Source organism: Nilaparvata lugens, chromosome 11 (assembly GCF_014356525.2).
Source record: "Nilaparvata lugens isolate BPH chromosome 11, ASM1435652v1, whole genome shotgun sequence".
Taxonomy (NCBI): domain Eukaryota; kingdom Metazoa; phylum Arthropoda; class Insecta; order Hemiptera; family Delphacidae; genus Nilaparvata; species Nilaparvata lugens.
The window spans coordinates 30505791-30520417 of record NC_052514.1 but is presented as its reverse complement, the minus strand read 5'-3'; the positions used below and the strand labels follow the sequence as shown (position 1 = coordinate 30520417).

Sequence of the window (14627 nt, the reverse complement as noted above, 5' to 3'; positions counted from 1 at the left end):
GACTACCTATAGTAGTTCATATCGTTCAACAATGCTCAAGCAGCTTTTTCTAGAGAGTACCTCCGAAATTTCCCAGTCACGGTCAACGGGTGCAGTTTCCACTGTAGGCATGGGGAACTCATCGCTTCAATTTTTGGATGAATAGTTTCATACCCCCAAAATTTAAGTTCGAGTACTAGAGTGAAAAATCATAGAAAAATTGTGAATCAAGTTAAAACTTAGTCTATGATGCTAAAGTTTATTCACAAATTCATTTGGAACCAATATTATAGCATGCTAATAATGAGTAGGTAGGCCTATTCAGGGCTACTACAAAACTATTATTTTTTGAAACAATTGAACGACTGATGAAATTCTATTCCATTCCATTCTTGATATTCAATCAGAAACCGTAGGCCTATCAAAATCGAAATAATGAGAGTGGCCTAGCGAACACAAAAAAATAGACTGTTAGTAAATTCGCACCAAATTGGAGGTATATTTTCAAAATTTTTCGGGCCCTGCTTTTGTAGTAGGGGGGTATTCCATACCCCCACACCTCCCGGTGTCACCCCCAAAGTTTAGGTGCTTTGTACGCCTATGTTATGATCCCTTCCAAAATATTTTCTGGATACGCCACTGCTCATACTCGAATTTTTCAAACACTCAAAACAATTATTATCTGAATCTCCTATCTGTATAACACATTCATAGCAAGTGCGTTCCTTAATCCACCGTGAATCAACAAATAATTTCTCTCAGGTGAATAAATACGATTACCAAAGCAATAATTTTATTGGAAGCAATTACAATCGTTAAACATCAGTTTTATCAAATTTTTAAAAGGGAGGAATTTTGATTTCTAAAGCGGAATTCGAATATATCCTTAAGTTATCAGTAAATTTCAAATGATAAGTTTCATTTTGAACATCAGTTTTCAAAAAAAGGTGAATTCTTGAAGAATGATTCTAAATAGTCACCTAAAGCAGCAGAAATGAGTTTTATGTATTGATCTGGTAATCCAAATAAGGGATTTAGATTATATCTGCAGCCGTCTGCTGTAGCACCAGTTTCATCAGCATTTTCAATCCGATGCAAGATCCGATGAATCTTCGTCATCATTATCATCACCAGCATTGTATGGTACTATATCACCACCAAAATCACGTCGTCTACCACAACTATATGGACATCTTCGGCATCCATATCCATATCCACCTCCATATCCAGGGAATCCATATCCACCTCCATATCCAGGGAATCCATATACACCTCCATATCCATATCCATATCCAGGGAATCCAGAGTCATATCCTCCTAATCCATATCCGCCATAGCCTCCGCATGGACGTCTCGGGTAGTAGCCACCTCCGCAGGAAGCCTCGCTGGGCACCAGTTCATACATCACTACTATAAGTGCTAGAGCCTGTGCAAATTTGAAAAAAAACAGGGATCAATTTCAAAACAATGTTCAAAAAACAATCCTTATATAAGATGACTTTTCCAAAACTAATGTGCAGGCTACCATTGTACAGGCTACTTACGTGTGCGGTTTGCGTTAAAGTGAATAGAATGTATGGATACATAGATATATAGAATACTAGCAGGGTACCCGTGCTTCGCTACAGGAATTAAAAGATGAAATTATTTTTGTGAAACATTTATAATCTAAATCCTACCATAATAATTGTTTAAATCGTTTTTGAGATTACGCCACAACTTGGCATGAAAATAATTGAGTCAAATCATTCGAATAATTAATTGATGTGTTGGAAGTGCTCTGTGGAAGAGTAGTCTTATTGCAGCGAATTTTATAGAATATTGGGCGGGGCTTAAGAGCCGATCTCGACTTTATTCATTGGTAATTAATATTTCCCGTCGACAGTTATAAAATTAGCTGTGATCATGTTATTTTTGTTTTTGCTTGATGCAATTGAACATTAGATTCCAAATCAAGTTGATTCGGAATTTGATGACTGGTAGCCTATCCATGGATCTCTTCCTTATTCTCGAATTTTCGGCATAGCTTGTCGCTTACTTTTCGTTTCACTCATCCAAAAGTGTAAAAGCAGCCAATCCACTGATTCTTTCTCCCATGGAAGTTCATTCATACATGAGAGTTCATTCATAATTGTTTAGTATAACATATTGTGGCTGATTTCTTATGTCCTAAACTTTACTATAATAAATATTAAAGTGGGATCATTTTAATGTGAATTTGCATGAATCTGAATAGAGTGTATTCAATCACTTTGATTATTGACTACCATTATATGATTTCTTTCTTTGATCTTAGCTTAAAACCGAAAGCTTAGGGATGAAAATTTGGATGTAAACTAACATGCAACTCAATTTAATTTCTAAATTGACAACTTTAGTATTTACTTGTGATCTATCAATATCAATAGATTTGTCTTGTGTCATGCAATGACATCACGAAAGGAAATAGGAGCAGCTGATGGAATATTATGGTTTTTTTTCGATTTAGTTTTTAGTTGATTTTGAAACATGAAAATATCAGGCCCAGTGGTAGAACAAAAGCCTGTTCAATCAGGATTAAATTCCATGAGAATTGATCAGAGAAGGGTTTTTTTTAAAGAAGGTTTCTCTGATTGGTTCTCCTGGTATTCAGTCCGGATTATGAATTAACAGATGGTGCAACTGGCTCTCTCAAGGCCATGGCTGCGTACAACATAGAGCAACATAGGAACCAATACAATAGATAGTGAAAAAATTAGTTGCATTTTTATCACCTCACAATGAACACCACATTCAACTACCGTATTTTTGGAGAGACCGATTGAACCGAGCTCACTGTTGAACAAAACAACAAACTGTAAGTTAGGCCTACTGTAACTGCGCTGTGTCTTTTGTTTAATCTATTAACCAGTTATTTGTAACCATTTCACTTTGCTTTTTTGTGTTAAGTGTTAACTTTTTTAAAAACTGCAGGTAATTTTAGACATTATTCATACTCTGAATCAGCTGACATGCATTTAATATATGGGATGGGACACTGTAATAATACTGAAGCAAGACATTTGTATTAAGAGAACTTTCCTAACCGAGTATGTCCAAGTTCAAGGTTTTTTGCTACTATTCATCAACGTCTGTTTGAAACAGGTTCTTTCATGTCCAAAGAGCACATTAATGCAGGCAGACCCCGATCTACTAGGATTTTGAGTTGAAGGAACAAGTTCTTAATGAAATTTATGAACATCCAGAGAAGAGCATGAGAGAATTGTCAGTGCAGTTTAATGTCAATCAATCTATTATTTGAGGATACTAAAAGACCAACAATTACATCCATACCACCTCCAGAAAGTTCATACTCTATTGCCACGAGACTGTATTCCCCGTGCTGGTATTTGCCGATGGATTTTAGAAAAACTTGTTAACCCAAACTTTTAAACAACCGTTTTATTTACCGACGAGGCACACTACAAGAACAGCTAGTTAACGTCCACAACCAACATATTTGGGCAGCTGAGAATCCACATGCCATCAATCCAAATCGTCCACAAGATCAGTTTTCAGTAAACATTTGGGCAGGAATCATAGGAGATCATCTGTTCGAGCTTCCTCCCAGGCTTGATGGCATAATCTACTTAAACTTCTTGAGAGAGGAGCTATTTATCTTACTTGAAGATGTACCTCTTCAGTTGCGCCAAAACATTTGGTTCATGCATGATGGAGCTCCAGCACACTTCAGTGTTGCTGTTCGTGAACACCTGAATCACAGCTTTCCAAATCAATGGATAGGCCGAGGTGGGCCAGCTAGCTAGGTGGTAACATGGCCAGCTAGGTCACCACACTTAAATCCTTTGGATTTTTATCTTTGGGGACACTTGAAAACCTTAGTATACAATACTCCGATTGATACCATTGAAGAACTCCGATTAAGGATTTTGAACAGAATAGAAATGATAAAGCAGACTCCTGAAATATTTTAACGGGTCCGACAATCGATGAGAAGACGTCTGAACATATGCATTAAGAACAACGGAGGTCACTTTGATCATCATCTTTAGTCTTTTGGTATAAATTTAATGTCATTTAGATATGTTACTTTCATATAAAAATAAAACTTTTCATAAAAAAACGAATACTTTATTTGCAATCAGCTACAACCTATGAGTTATTAGTTCTCTCCTCATAAAACAGCAAATTTTTATTGTGTAATGTACTACATAAGAATACATTTTATTCAACTTTTATCCAAATTTAGTTTACACAGCTTACATAATTATTTTCAAAATTAAATTCTCTACAATTTTTATTGCAAAAAAATATTTGTTTACTGGTCATTAAAGAAAGTTATTGGGCATCAAACGTAGAGGTCTGTGCTTTTCTACTTGGATTTTTTGCATATTTTAACTTTTTTCTCAAAAACTACTCACACTACAGCTTCCAGACTAGTTTTATTCAATTTTTCAGATATTTTTCCATATGAATCCACCATACGTTTTTCAAAAACTAGTCCCCAAACAATTCAGCATCGGTGTATTTCACCAGAGGAACTGAATTCCGGGCGAAATCTTTCACCCTGTATAGCTCGCTAATGAAGCGTTTATGGATATATGTTTATGAGAACTTTTTTCTTATTTTTACCTCTACTATCACGTATTAAAATATTTTACCATAATTAAGAATCACCCTGTATATTTATATATATATATATATATATACATAGATTATGTCATATTATGTAGGACTATATGGACTAGTAGTTCTGTGAACAGTAGACCTCGCGCAGTTATAAACTACGGCCTCCATCAGAGTGAATTATGTCCTGTCCTGACGTGTCGGCGAGATATCGGTGTGTAAACAACTAATGGGTGTTCCAAATGTATCGACAATAATTATTGACCGAGCGAAGTGAGGTCTAAGATTCAAGTCGACGGTTTTGCATTTCTCTTTTATGTTCAAATGTTTATAATTATGTTGCGCATTTACAGCGAAACGCAGCAATAGATTTTCATGAAATTTGACAGGTATGTTTCTTTTTGAATTTCGCGTCGACGTATACATAAGGTTTTTTAAAACTTTGCATTTTAAGGATAATACGAAAGGAAAAGGAGTTTCCTTCGAACACCAATATTACCGTAAAAATCAGACTATAGAATATTATTCATCATAAATCAGCTGTCTAGTGGACATACTACCCGTTCAAAAACATCGAACATCTTGAAAATGTATGTTTCCATCAACGTTAGTAGACTGTCTGCTAACTTTGTCTTTCCATAAGCTGAGGCCATGATTCTGGTTTGGAGTTTGGAGTTATAGAAAACATTTTTTTTACATTTTTCTTTTTTAATCTGATGATTAAAATTGCAACAAATATTATCGAAAAGAAATTGATTTCTAAAATCATGAAAAGTGAGAAATGAAGTTTTTAGGAAATCAGCATTATGGTAGTTTATTTTGTTAATTTCAACACACCGATTTTTCGCCAACACTATAACACAGAATGTTCTCTGATGGGTTGATTGGATAGGCGTATCGACGGCAGCCAGAACTGATAACAGCGCTCACACTCACATTCCGGGACGACACGTCACGGTACGATAGGACAACGCTCTATGTTCATTAAGGATTTTTTCTAGACAATTAAAATTTTTGAGAAAACATAACAACAGGTCAATGTGACTTACTCAGCGCGAGGTCTACTGTTCACAGAACTACTAGTTAATATTAATATAACTATTATCATTCGAATGATAATCATCAAAAGCTTACCGAGTTGAAAGCAGAAAAAAGTCGGGAGAAAATACTATGCTACTTCAAGTTATCAATTATTGCATGCCTCACTGCATGCGATTAATAGTCCACACTACAGGTGTTTTTTCACTAAGTTACATTGAGATATTGAATTGCATTTATGATGAATAATTTCTATAGTCTGATTTTTACTCTAATATTGGCGTATGAAGGAGGCTCCTTCTTCCTTTTATAATATTATCCTTGAAATGGAAAATTTCCAAAAACCTTGTATATACGTCGACGCGCAATTTAAGAAGAAACATACCTGTCAAATTTCATGAAAATCTATTACCGCGTTTCGCCGTAAATGCGGAACATATAAACATTTAAAAATAATAAACATAAAGAGAAATGCAAGAACCGTCCACTTAAATCTTAGACCTCACTCCGCTCGATCAATTGGAAAGTATACGTTGGTATATGTTGGAATTCACTGTCTTTCATGCATGCCAGTTTATTAGGTTTCGTAGAAACTTAGATTGGACCATTAATAAAACAAATGAATATGCTAAGATGTTAGTCCATAGGTACAATAATTTTCAAATTTTTTTCACAGAACGACTTGGACAAAAATGCTCTGAACTAGCGTGAGATTCACGTTATGAAGTCATCAACTGATTAACATTGGTTTGCCATCCTTGCCCAAGCTAATAGCTCCATCCTTTTCCTAACGCCGCTCCGTTGCCAAATTGTTTGTAGCCTACGTAGGAATAATTATGATGAATTATCAAACTATGTCATCCCAATTGTGTATATTCACCACTAAATCATGCTAAATATAGGCCTATCTTCTAGACGAATAAAATATAATCTATTATGAGATAATATGATTCATTATTATTAACAAGAAACGACAAGATTAATATCAGATCATATTTAACGGGATAACAGATTCGAGCTGTAACTTGAATTATAGCTTTCTGCTATAGAAGGCTTATGAAGAGGAAAATAAATTGGCAACAGTGTCAGCCTATAATTATTTCCACTGACGTTGTAACGTGAATCTTCTTCTGTATAATATAAAATAAATAAATAAATAAATAATTTTATTTCCATCATAAAATTCACATGACATTCATTTTAAGTTTTAGAAATTATATGACCACTTTGACAAGTTGTGTGGTCATTGTTAGTAATGTATTTAATTGTAATTACTAAATTGTTAAGACATAGATTAATTATTTTTTTGGAGTTCAGTTCATCACTTTACAGACATTTTAGCGCACGACGTCTGTAGCATCCTGTAAACTTTAAACACTATTCCTAACAAGCCAAGATAACCAGCAAGAAGCAAAAAATCAAAATATAACAAGACAACATACAATTAACAAAAAAACAAAGCAGCAAACAAAACAATACCCAAACCGAAGAACAACTGGATTCATGAATTTTTAATCAAACATAATCAACTCTAAATAAACAGTAATACAAAAAACTTCAAACCGGGTTAATTCTTAGAACATCAACATCCGTTTGCATCCATAGCCATTCTTTAACTTTCCTTAAAAATTTATTCTTATTATTACATTTCCTGATATCCATTGGCAAACTATTGAAATATTGTGTACCCAAGTAACTAAAAGAATTTTTGAAAATCATTGTACTAACTTTTTGAGATCTAAAAAAATTTGAATATATGGATCCAATCATTCATTCATTCACCATGAACAGATATGAAAGAAGAATTCTAGTAGTTCTGTGAACAGTAGACCTTACGCAGTATTCTCATCCACAAGTACCTGATTGAAACTATAGACCTTATGGAAATACAGCAATAGACTGGCTTCTCCACACATCTGTGTAATCACTTGTCAGCTGATTTATGATTAATAACTCTATAGTCTGATTTTTACTCTAATATTGGCGTATGGAGGAGGCTCCTTTTTCCTTTTATATTATCCTTGAAATGGAAAATTTCAAAAAACCTTGTATATACATCGACACGCAATTAAAAAAGGAACATACCTGTCAAATTTCATGAAAATCTATTACCGTGTTTCGCCGTAAATGCGCAACATATAAACATTTAAACATTCAAACATTTGAACATTATGCCAAACCGTCGTCTTGAATCTTAGACCTCACTTCGCTCGGTCAATAAGAATAAAAGGAGACTTTGATGTATTCAAAGAGTTCTGAAATGACGCTGAAGATTCGTCCAAAATCGACGGTTTTATAGCGTTACCCAGCGTTTCTCCTTCGTTCTTCAAGCTTTCTAAAGAACTAATAATTGAGATAAAATGCTCAAATTTTGATACACAAGTTCAGCTGAAGTACCTATACATATCAAGAGTGCTCAACAGGTACGTAAAATGTACACCTAAAATCGATGTTTTCTACGTTGTTTATTATTAGTTCTTGAAAAAGCTGAGACAACGTAGAAAACATTCTAATAATTATTATTATTAGAATATTATTCACAATTTTTTTCAAATTTGGTACACCAGCTCAGATAAACGTCTAAAAATTTTGTTTTGGAATGACGCCAAAGATACACCTATTATCTCTGCTTTTTCGAAAACAAATGAGCAGAAGTTTTCAAATATGGTTCAAATCTTTAAGCTAAGGTGTGAAGATTAAGCATTAGTAGGACTTTTCAATAATGCCAAATATATGCCCAAAATCGGATGTTTTTCGTGCGTTTTCCAGAATTTTCTCTGTTTTTTTTTATAAAGAAGACAAAAAAAAATCAAATTTGTTAAATGGGTTCATCTGAGGTGTGTAACAGAATCTTCAATATTAATTAAGAAAATTCATCATCAAATTATTGAAAAATTTAAAAGTTTTGGAAAATGATACATCAATATTAATTTACCAGTTTCAACAAGGAAGAAAAATAGTTATTATTACATCAGACATACCGAAATCAGCTATCTTTTAAGGCAGTGGAAAGACAGAGAATCAGCAACGCTGCTCTCGTATCTTTATTCACTATCATCATTGCATGCACCTTACTATAGATTATACTCTCTACTTATAGTCCAGTCAAGCGGTCATTTTTCAGGAAACAGCCCCGTATTTTGGTATGCTGAATTCGAATCTGCTGACACAAGTCTGGCGTGTCAGCAATTTTCAAATTAGAATTCAGCGCCCCAAAAAATACAAAGAGAAAAAAATTCTTTTGGGGATGTTTCCTGGAAAATTATCATTTGACTGGACTATAAGCAGCGTTAAAGAATATGGGTCCTACAATCCAAGACATATGAAAACTACAGAAGAGTAAATAACGAAGAGTAATATAGAAGAGTAATAGAAGAGTAAATATGAATTCGCATTGTTGAATAATGATTGTATGGAGTTTGGATGGTATCGGACTACTCAATTTTTCACTTATAGCTCTAAATCCGATTTTGAACGATAGAATAATAATTATGTCTCTTCTAATATGACTGGTTTCTCCTAAATTACAGATATACGTTTTGAAAGTGAGTTGCGGGATTTACAATTCACGGAAACTGGAATACAATAAATGAAAATAGGTTCCATTTATAAATAGGCTCCTTGTAAATAAGTTCACAAGTTACGAATGCTATAATGGCCCGTAGGCATATTATACCACGGTTTGCCATGTTATAAACAGTGTACCTCTCGTTAGAGAGTGCCTCAAAAAATACCTGAAAATTGTCATACTCTTATAATCTGAACACGTTTTTGTAAAATGATAATAATTATTCACATTCATCTACAAAAATGTAATGACAAATCGTGAAATTAAATGAAGGACTCATAAATTAAATGAATCGTGGAATAGGACTCTACTCTGCTCTGTTTTGCAACATTCAATATTTTATTATAGTAATTCGTGTGTTTATATATTTCGTTTTTTAACTATTTCTTCTCGAACTTAAAGACGAAGGATGCTAGCAGTAGATAAAATCAGCGTCATTTTGTTATGTAGACTATGTGAATCAATATTCTGATGATATCATCAGAGACGATTATTGCAATGTATAATAACGGTACGGTATCTCTTCTCTAAGGTCAAGGTATTTCACCAATACAGATTTCAAAAAATCCTCAATACAAGCCCCTCTAGGTAACCATCAAATACAATCTGAAGTTAAGAGGGTCTCTTATTAACAGATAGTCAGTATTCAATATGCTATAGAATTCATATGCATACATATGAATAAAAATAGAAATCGGAGTATTATTTTTAAAATAATGCTATTATCAAATGAATCACTTGATAATGGCATTATACAGCCGAAACATGTCGCGACTGAATAATAATTAAAAGGGTACTCACATTTCCATTTTTATTTATATTCAAAAGTAGCCCTAAAGAAAAAAAGACAATCTAGCATACAGTACTATTGTACTCTCTACTATTTCTAGCTAGTTCAATACTCTAAATACTTAATAATTTTCAAAACTACACAAAATGAACTTATGAAATATACCACCAATAAAGCAAAAAACACAGATGTTTAGTTAATAGTTGTGAGAAGTGAATGAAGATTTTTCTGTACTTACAATGAGAACTTGGGACTTCATTGTGCTGTTTGAGATTTCTCCAGTAATGATGAAAGCTCTTCAGGGCAAAGTCTTTTCCACTTATAATGACTAAACAAGTAATCTCCATTTATATATACTCTGGGAATCGCTTTTACTCAATTTGATCATGACCCTAAGTCAAATAATCAATTATAAAAAATACGGAGAACTCATAAAAAGTTCTCTAGACTCCGAAACAAATCCATTTGATGCTTCATTATGTTTGTCTCAAATCCAAATATTCGATCATAATTCCTGCAGTATGTGTTCTTTCGAGAATCAATCTGATTAAAGTGTTCAGAAAATGTTTTATCTAACTGAAAAATAGGATTTTCAAGTTATTCAAAATTGATGTTGGTGTTTCTGCAACGGAATACCCACAATAAGGCGTTACATGAATTAGTCACAGAGAGTTTTCAAAGTATAAATACTTGGTGAAAGTTGTGAAATTTATCAAACTCAGCTTGCATCAGCAGATTTGTTCCTTCAATCAAGTGATCACAAGCTCTGCCTGTATTGAAGATGAGTTCCAAACTTTTCTTTGCAAGTACCTCATAGTATTCTACTATTCCAAGAGTCATCATCATTGTCAATTCAAATAACATTTTGCTCATTCCTTAATCATGGAGAGATTCTCCTTCCACTCTTTCTTCTCTTTATAAGGCTTTCTATCTATCATTTTTCTTCTCTGAAAATTTTCTAATCCTCATTTCATAATGTTTTGGAACCATACAGTAATGGAATTCATTCTGATTTTGATTCCATTAATAGTTTAAAGCTCATTGATTCAGGTAGGTATCCCGAAACTATATATAGCATTATATTTCCTCCCTTAACTTATTTCTATCACAGAGAGTTTACTTTTATTCTCATCTTCTCGTATATTTTCCACCTAAAAATTTAAAAAATGTTCATTTCATATTCCTATAATACTTTTCTTCTAACATGAGCTGGATTTGTACTGTCCCTTGAGAATTTTAAGAAACAATGAAGTTTTCATGATCTCGCATTGATAAATTCAAATTTAATTTTTACACTTCTAGAAATAACAAAATGCAAGACTCATGATTTTGAATCTCAACATATAGTTTGGAGAATGAATTTTCACAAATACATGAGAGTGAATTCATCTGTATAGAAACCATACTGTAATGAAATTCATTCTGATTTTGATTTCATTGATAGGTCAAAGTTCATTGACATAGTACTCAAGAGCTCATTGACATTTTTGAAAATTACAAGCAGAATTCAGTTTCATTTTTGGATTCTGAATTGAAAAATTGTTCACGCCAATCAAAATAATTTGAATTCTCAACTACAATTGAGACGACCTTATGTTTTATCCATACTTTTTAAATAGAAAACTGGCGTTATTATTGGATCAGCCCTGCGACACAGTCTGCGGTCTGCGATCCTATCGGCTCGATAATTAAAGCATCATCGTATCATAGAGAGCGATCTAGAAATACATAATTGGAGAAACCTATAGGATCATAATCGCTCTCAGTGGGGCCGGTTCCTTAATTTGGAAAAATTTTATGAACAGACATTGATCACTACCTCCGTAAACAAAGCCATAGTGCATTACAGGTGGTTGATGGTAACGTCAGCACAGGTAGAGCTCCTACACCAATAAAAACACTAGCTAATAATTATATGTCAGCTGAAATAAACAAATTTTTATTGGTGTAGGAGCCCTACCTGTGCTGACGTCACCAGAATGCACTATGGCTTTGTTTACGGAGGTAGTGATCAATGTCTGTTCATAAAATGTTTCCAAATTAAGGAACCGACCCCACTGAGAGCGATTAAGATCGCTGCAGCTAAGGCTGCACAGATAGCCTTTGCTTGAAAACGCTTTTCTTAACAACCCCATTCAGTTTGATTTAGTCGTACGTTTATGGTGAGTGTAATCAGTTTTGGTGCAGATATATGATTCAGATTTGTCAGGTTATTATCAGATTTGGTGTAGGTTTGATAATGAGGTTACGGACTGACATTTTAAGGACGGTTTACGAACAAACTCGACACAATTTGATTCAGCGTTTTCAGTAACTGTTGCTGAAGATAAGTGACATTTTACTGTAGAATAGTGATTGAATGCTTTGAATTGCAGGTACTTGCCACCTTGGCACTTTCAGCTCTTCTCTCAGCAACGGAAAGTGATGCCGTATATAGCAACTATGCATTAGGAAGTTATGGTGGTTATGCATATCCATCCTACGCATACAGATACCCATACTATGGATATGGATACCCATACTACAGTTATGGATACCCATACTACGGATATAGATACCCATACTACAGTTATGGATACCCATACTACAGTTATGGATACCCATACTATAGTTATGGATACCCATATTATGGATACGGTGGCTATGGAGGATATCCTTATGGAGGTTATGGAGCATACCCTGGTGTTGGCTGTGTGGCATAAGGATGAAAATATGATCAAATATTGATCATTGATATCAAATATTTTCCATTAGGAAACATGTTGTTTGAATTTGAATAAAATCTGAATTGGAGTAGAACTGATTATAATTCATCTCTTGTACATTCCCAGACCCTTACTGTAAGAGGTTTGAGCTTGCTATTCTTGTGGGATGGCATATTGTTAGTATGTAACATTCTTGTTAGCTACGCTTTTCAAATGAAAAGTAACATTTGAATAGAACAGGTTTGTTGAAATGAAACTTACCGTTCTTATCTCTGATATAAGTATATTTTACATCTATCAACCATGACATAATTTTATAGAAATGGAAGCTTCACACAGTTCAATGGATAACTCATTTTCAAGGAACTTTTATTGAAATGAATGGAATTACTTCAATTGAGTAACATAACGACATCCTCAAATTAAAAATTCTGTAAGGCTAGGAAGATACACATCGATTATTGTTCGTACGATTTTTCGCCGTCCTTATGAATTCTATTAGATTGAACAGTTTATGCTTGTCAAGTTCCGTTTAATCTGATAGTATTTATAAAGACAGCAAATAATCGAACGTCCAAAAATAGATGTGTGTATAACTGGCTTAGCAGTGCACAGCGAAGAAAGAAACTGACACTCATGTTTTAGGAACGATAGGCCTCTAATACCAGCTCATCAGGTTTTTCTTTGAAAATTAAATTGTGGTCATAATTATTATCAATAAATCCAAGTACTGTATAGTAGCCGAAGACGATGCACACTAAGGTAATATGTTTCATGAAATTTCAAATTAGGTTCCAGTGAAATCAATGGAACCGATAAATCCAGAGAAGTACACACGCAGTTTCAATTAATTACACTCCCGCACTCGACAATATTCCAGTTGTTATTTTTTTATTTCATGCAATTCTCAGTTTTTCTCACACACAGAGCTTCCTTTATTCCTTATTGATTTATGCAATAAGTACACCATCAAAATGATAGGGAGAGAAGAAATAAGGTAAACTTGTGCTATTCCTCTCCCAAATTTAGATAAGGTTACACATAGTCCGAAATGGTTAAGAGTATTGTAGTTGTTCACTTCACACTATTTTCAGTCCTTTATTATTTACACAAAGTAGATCTCAGAATCTAGATGCTTCAAAACCAAACGTAGAAGAAATATTTTACATTATTATCACTAAAATAGGAAAATACGTTAATTTCATTTTACGTGTCCATGAAATGTCATTTTGTCAAATAACAAATGGCATTTTCTGCCAACCCCCCCCCCTCCCACCAAAAAAACATTCTAGGGGGGTAATGCATGCATTCCATTTGTATTTTGCATCTGTTCTTCTTGTTGTTATTGATGAACTATTTTTATTGATTCTAACGGTCGATCAATAGAAGTGGCTGTGAGATTCTTGAATAATCTTCAAATTGATCAGGACCAGCACTGAGATTGATAGTAATGAGCGTACAATTGTATTGCCATTTCCTGATTGTGCAAGGAACCGAGAAATAAAGTAATTGAGATTGTTGCTCCCTCTTTCCTTCCAACACCACGACAAAAATCACATCTTCTCGGAGTACACCTTGATTAATATTTTAGGTCTACTCTCGTTCAAGTTTCGTTCGCGGGTGCCAAGACGCAAGCTGCGTCATTGAATAATGAAACAAATCTTGGAGAACCTCAAAAATAGGTCAACAGTGTAAACATAATGACTGACGGCCTTTTTCCGAAGGTTTCTTACTTATTCATGCTGGCACAGAAATCTGGGATATTTACGGGGGAGCGTCATTGATGTTGATGTGGAGGGGGGAAGCACCCTTGCAATTAGGCTGATAATAAAGGTATACAGTCAACAGAGTTTACTACAGTATTTGACTGAATGAAGATAGTACGGTAATTAGTAAGAGGCGGCTTTTAGTGATCATAAATCATGCAGAGTAGTATTTGAAC

At 34.1% G+C, this 14627-nt stretch overlaps 2 protein-coding genes across 2 annotated transcripts; one reads left to right on the top strand and one right to left on the bottom strand.

The window, feature by feature from the left end:
* Positions 1-750: 750 nt before the first annotated feature.
* LOC111052672 (glycine-rich protein) lies at positions 751-10545 on the bottom strand. The gene is made up of 2 exons (XM_022339418.2): positions 10219-10545; positions 751-1405 (listed from the first exon to the last, which is right to left on the bottom strand). The coding sequence occupies exons 1-2, from the start codon at positions 10237-10239 to the stop codon at positions 1064-1066; spliced, it is 363 nt and encodes a 120-aa protein (XP_022195110.2). The 5' UTR covers positions 10240-10545; the 3' UTR covers positions 751-1063.
* Positions 10546-10629: 84 nt separating this feature from the next.
* On the top strand, positions 10630-12779 carry LOC120353618 (shematrin-like protein 1). Its single transcript, XM_039438140.1, has 2 exons — positions 10630-10782; positions 12356-12779. The coding sequence occupies exons 1-2, from the start codon at positions 10762-10764 to the stop codon at positions 12680-12682; spliced, it is 348 nt and encodes a 115-aa protein (XP_039294074.1). The 5' UTR covers positions 10630-10761; the 3' UTR covers positions 12683-12779.
* The last annotated feature ends 1848 nt before the right edge of the window (positions 12780-14627 follow it).

Excerpts from the sequence above, each read along its gene's own strand:
- LOC120353618 (XM_039438140.1), top strand. The coding sequence starts at position 10,762 with ATGAGTTCCAAACTTTTCTTT. Across the intron at positions 10,783-12,355 it reads TGAGTTCCAAACTTTTCTTT|GTACTTGCCACCTTGGCACT; the intron begins GCAAGTACCTCA and ends TTTGAATTGCAG.
- LOC111052672 (XM_022339418.2), bottom strand. The coding sequence starts at position 10,239 with ATGAAGTCCCAAGTTCTCATT. Across the intron at positions 1,406-10,218 it reads TGAAGTCCCAAGTTCTCATT|GCTCTAGCACTTATAGTAGT; the intron begins GTAAGTACAGAA and ends AAATTTGCACAG.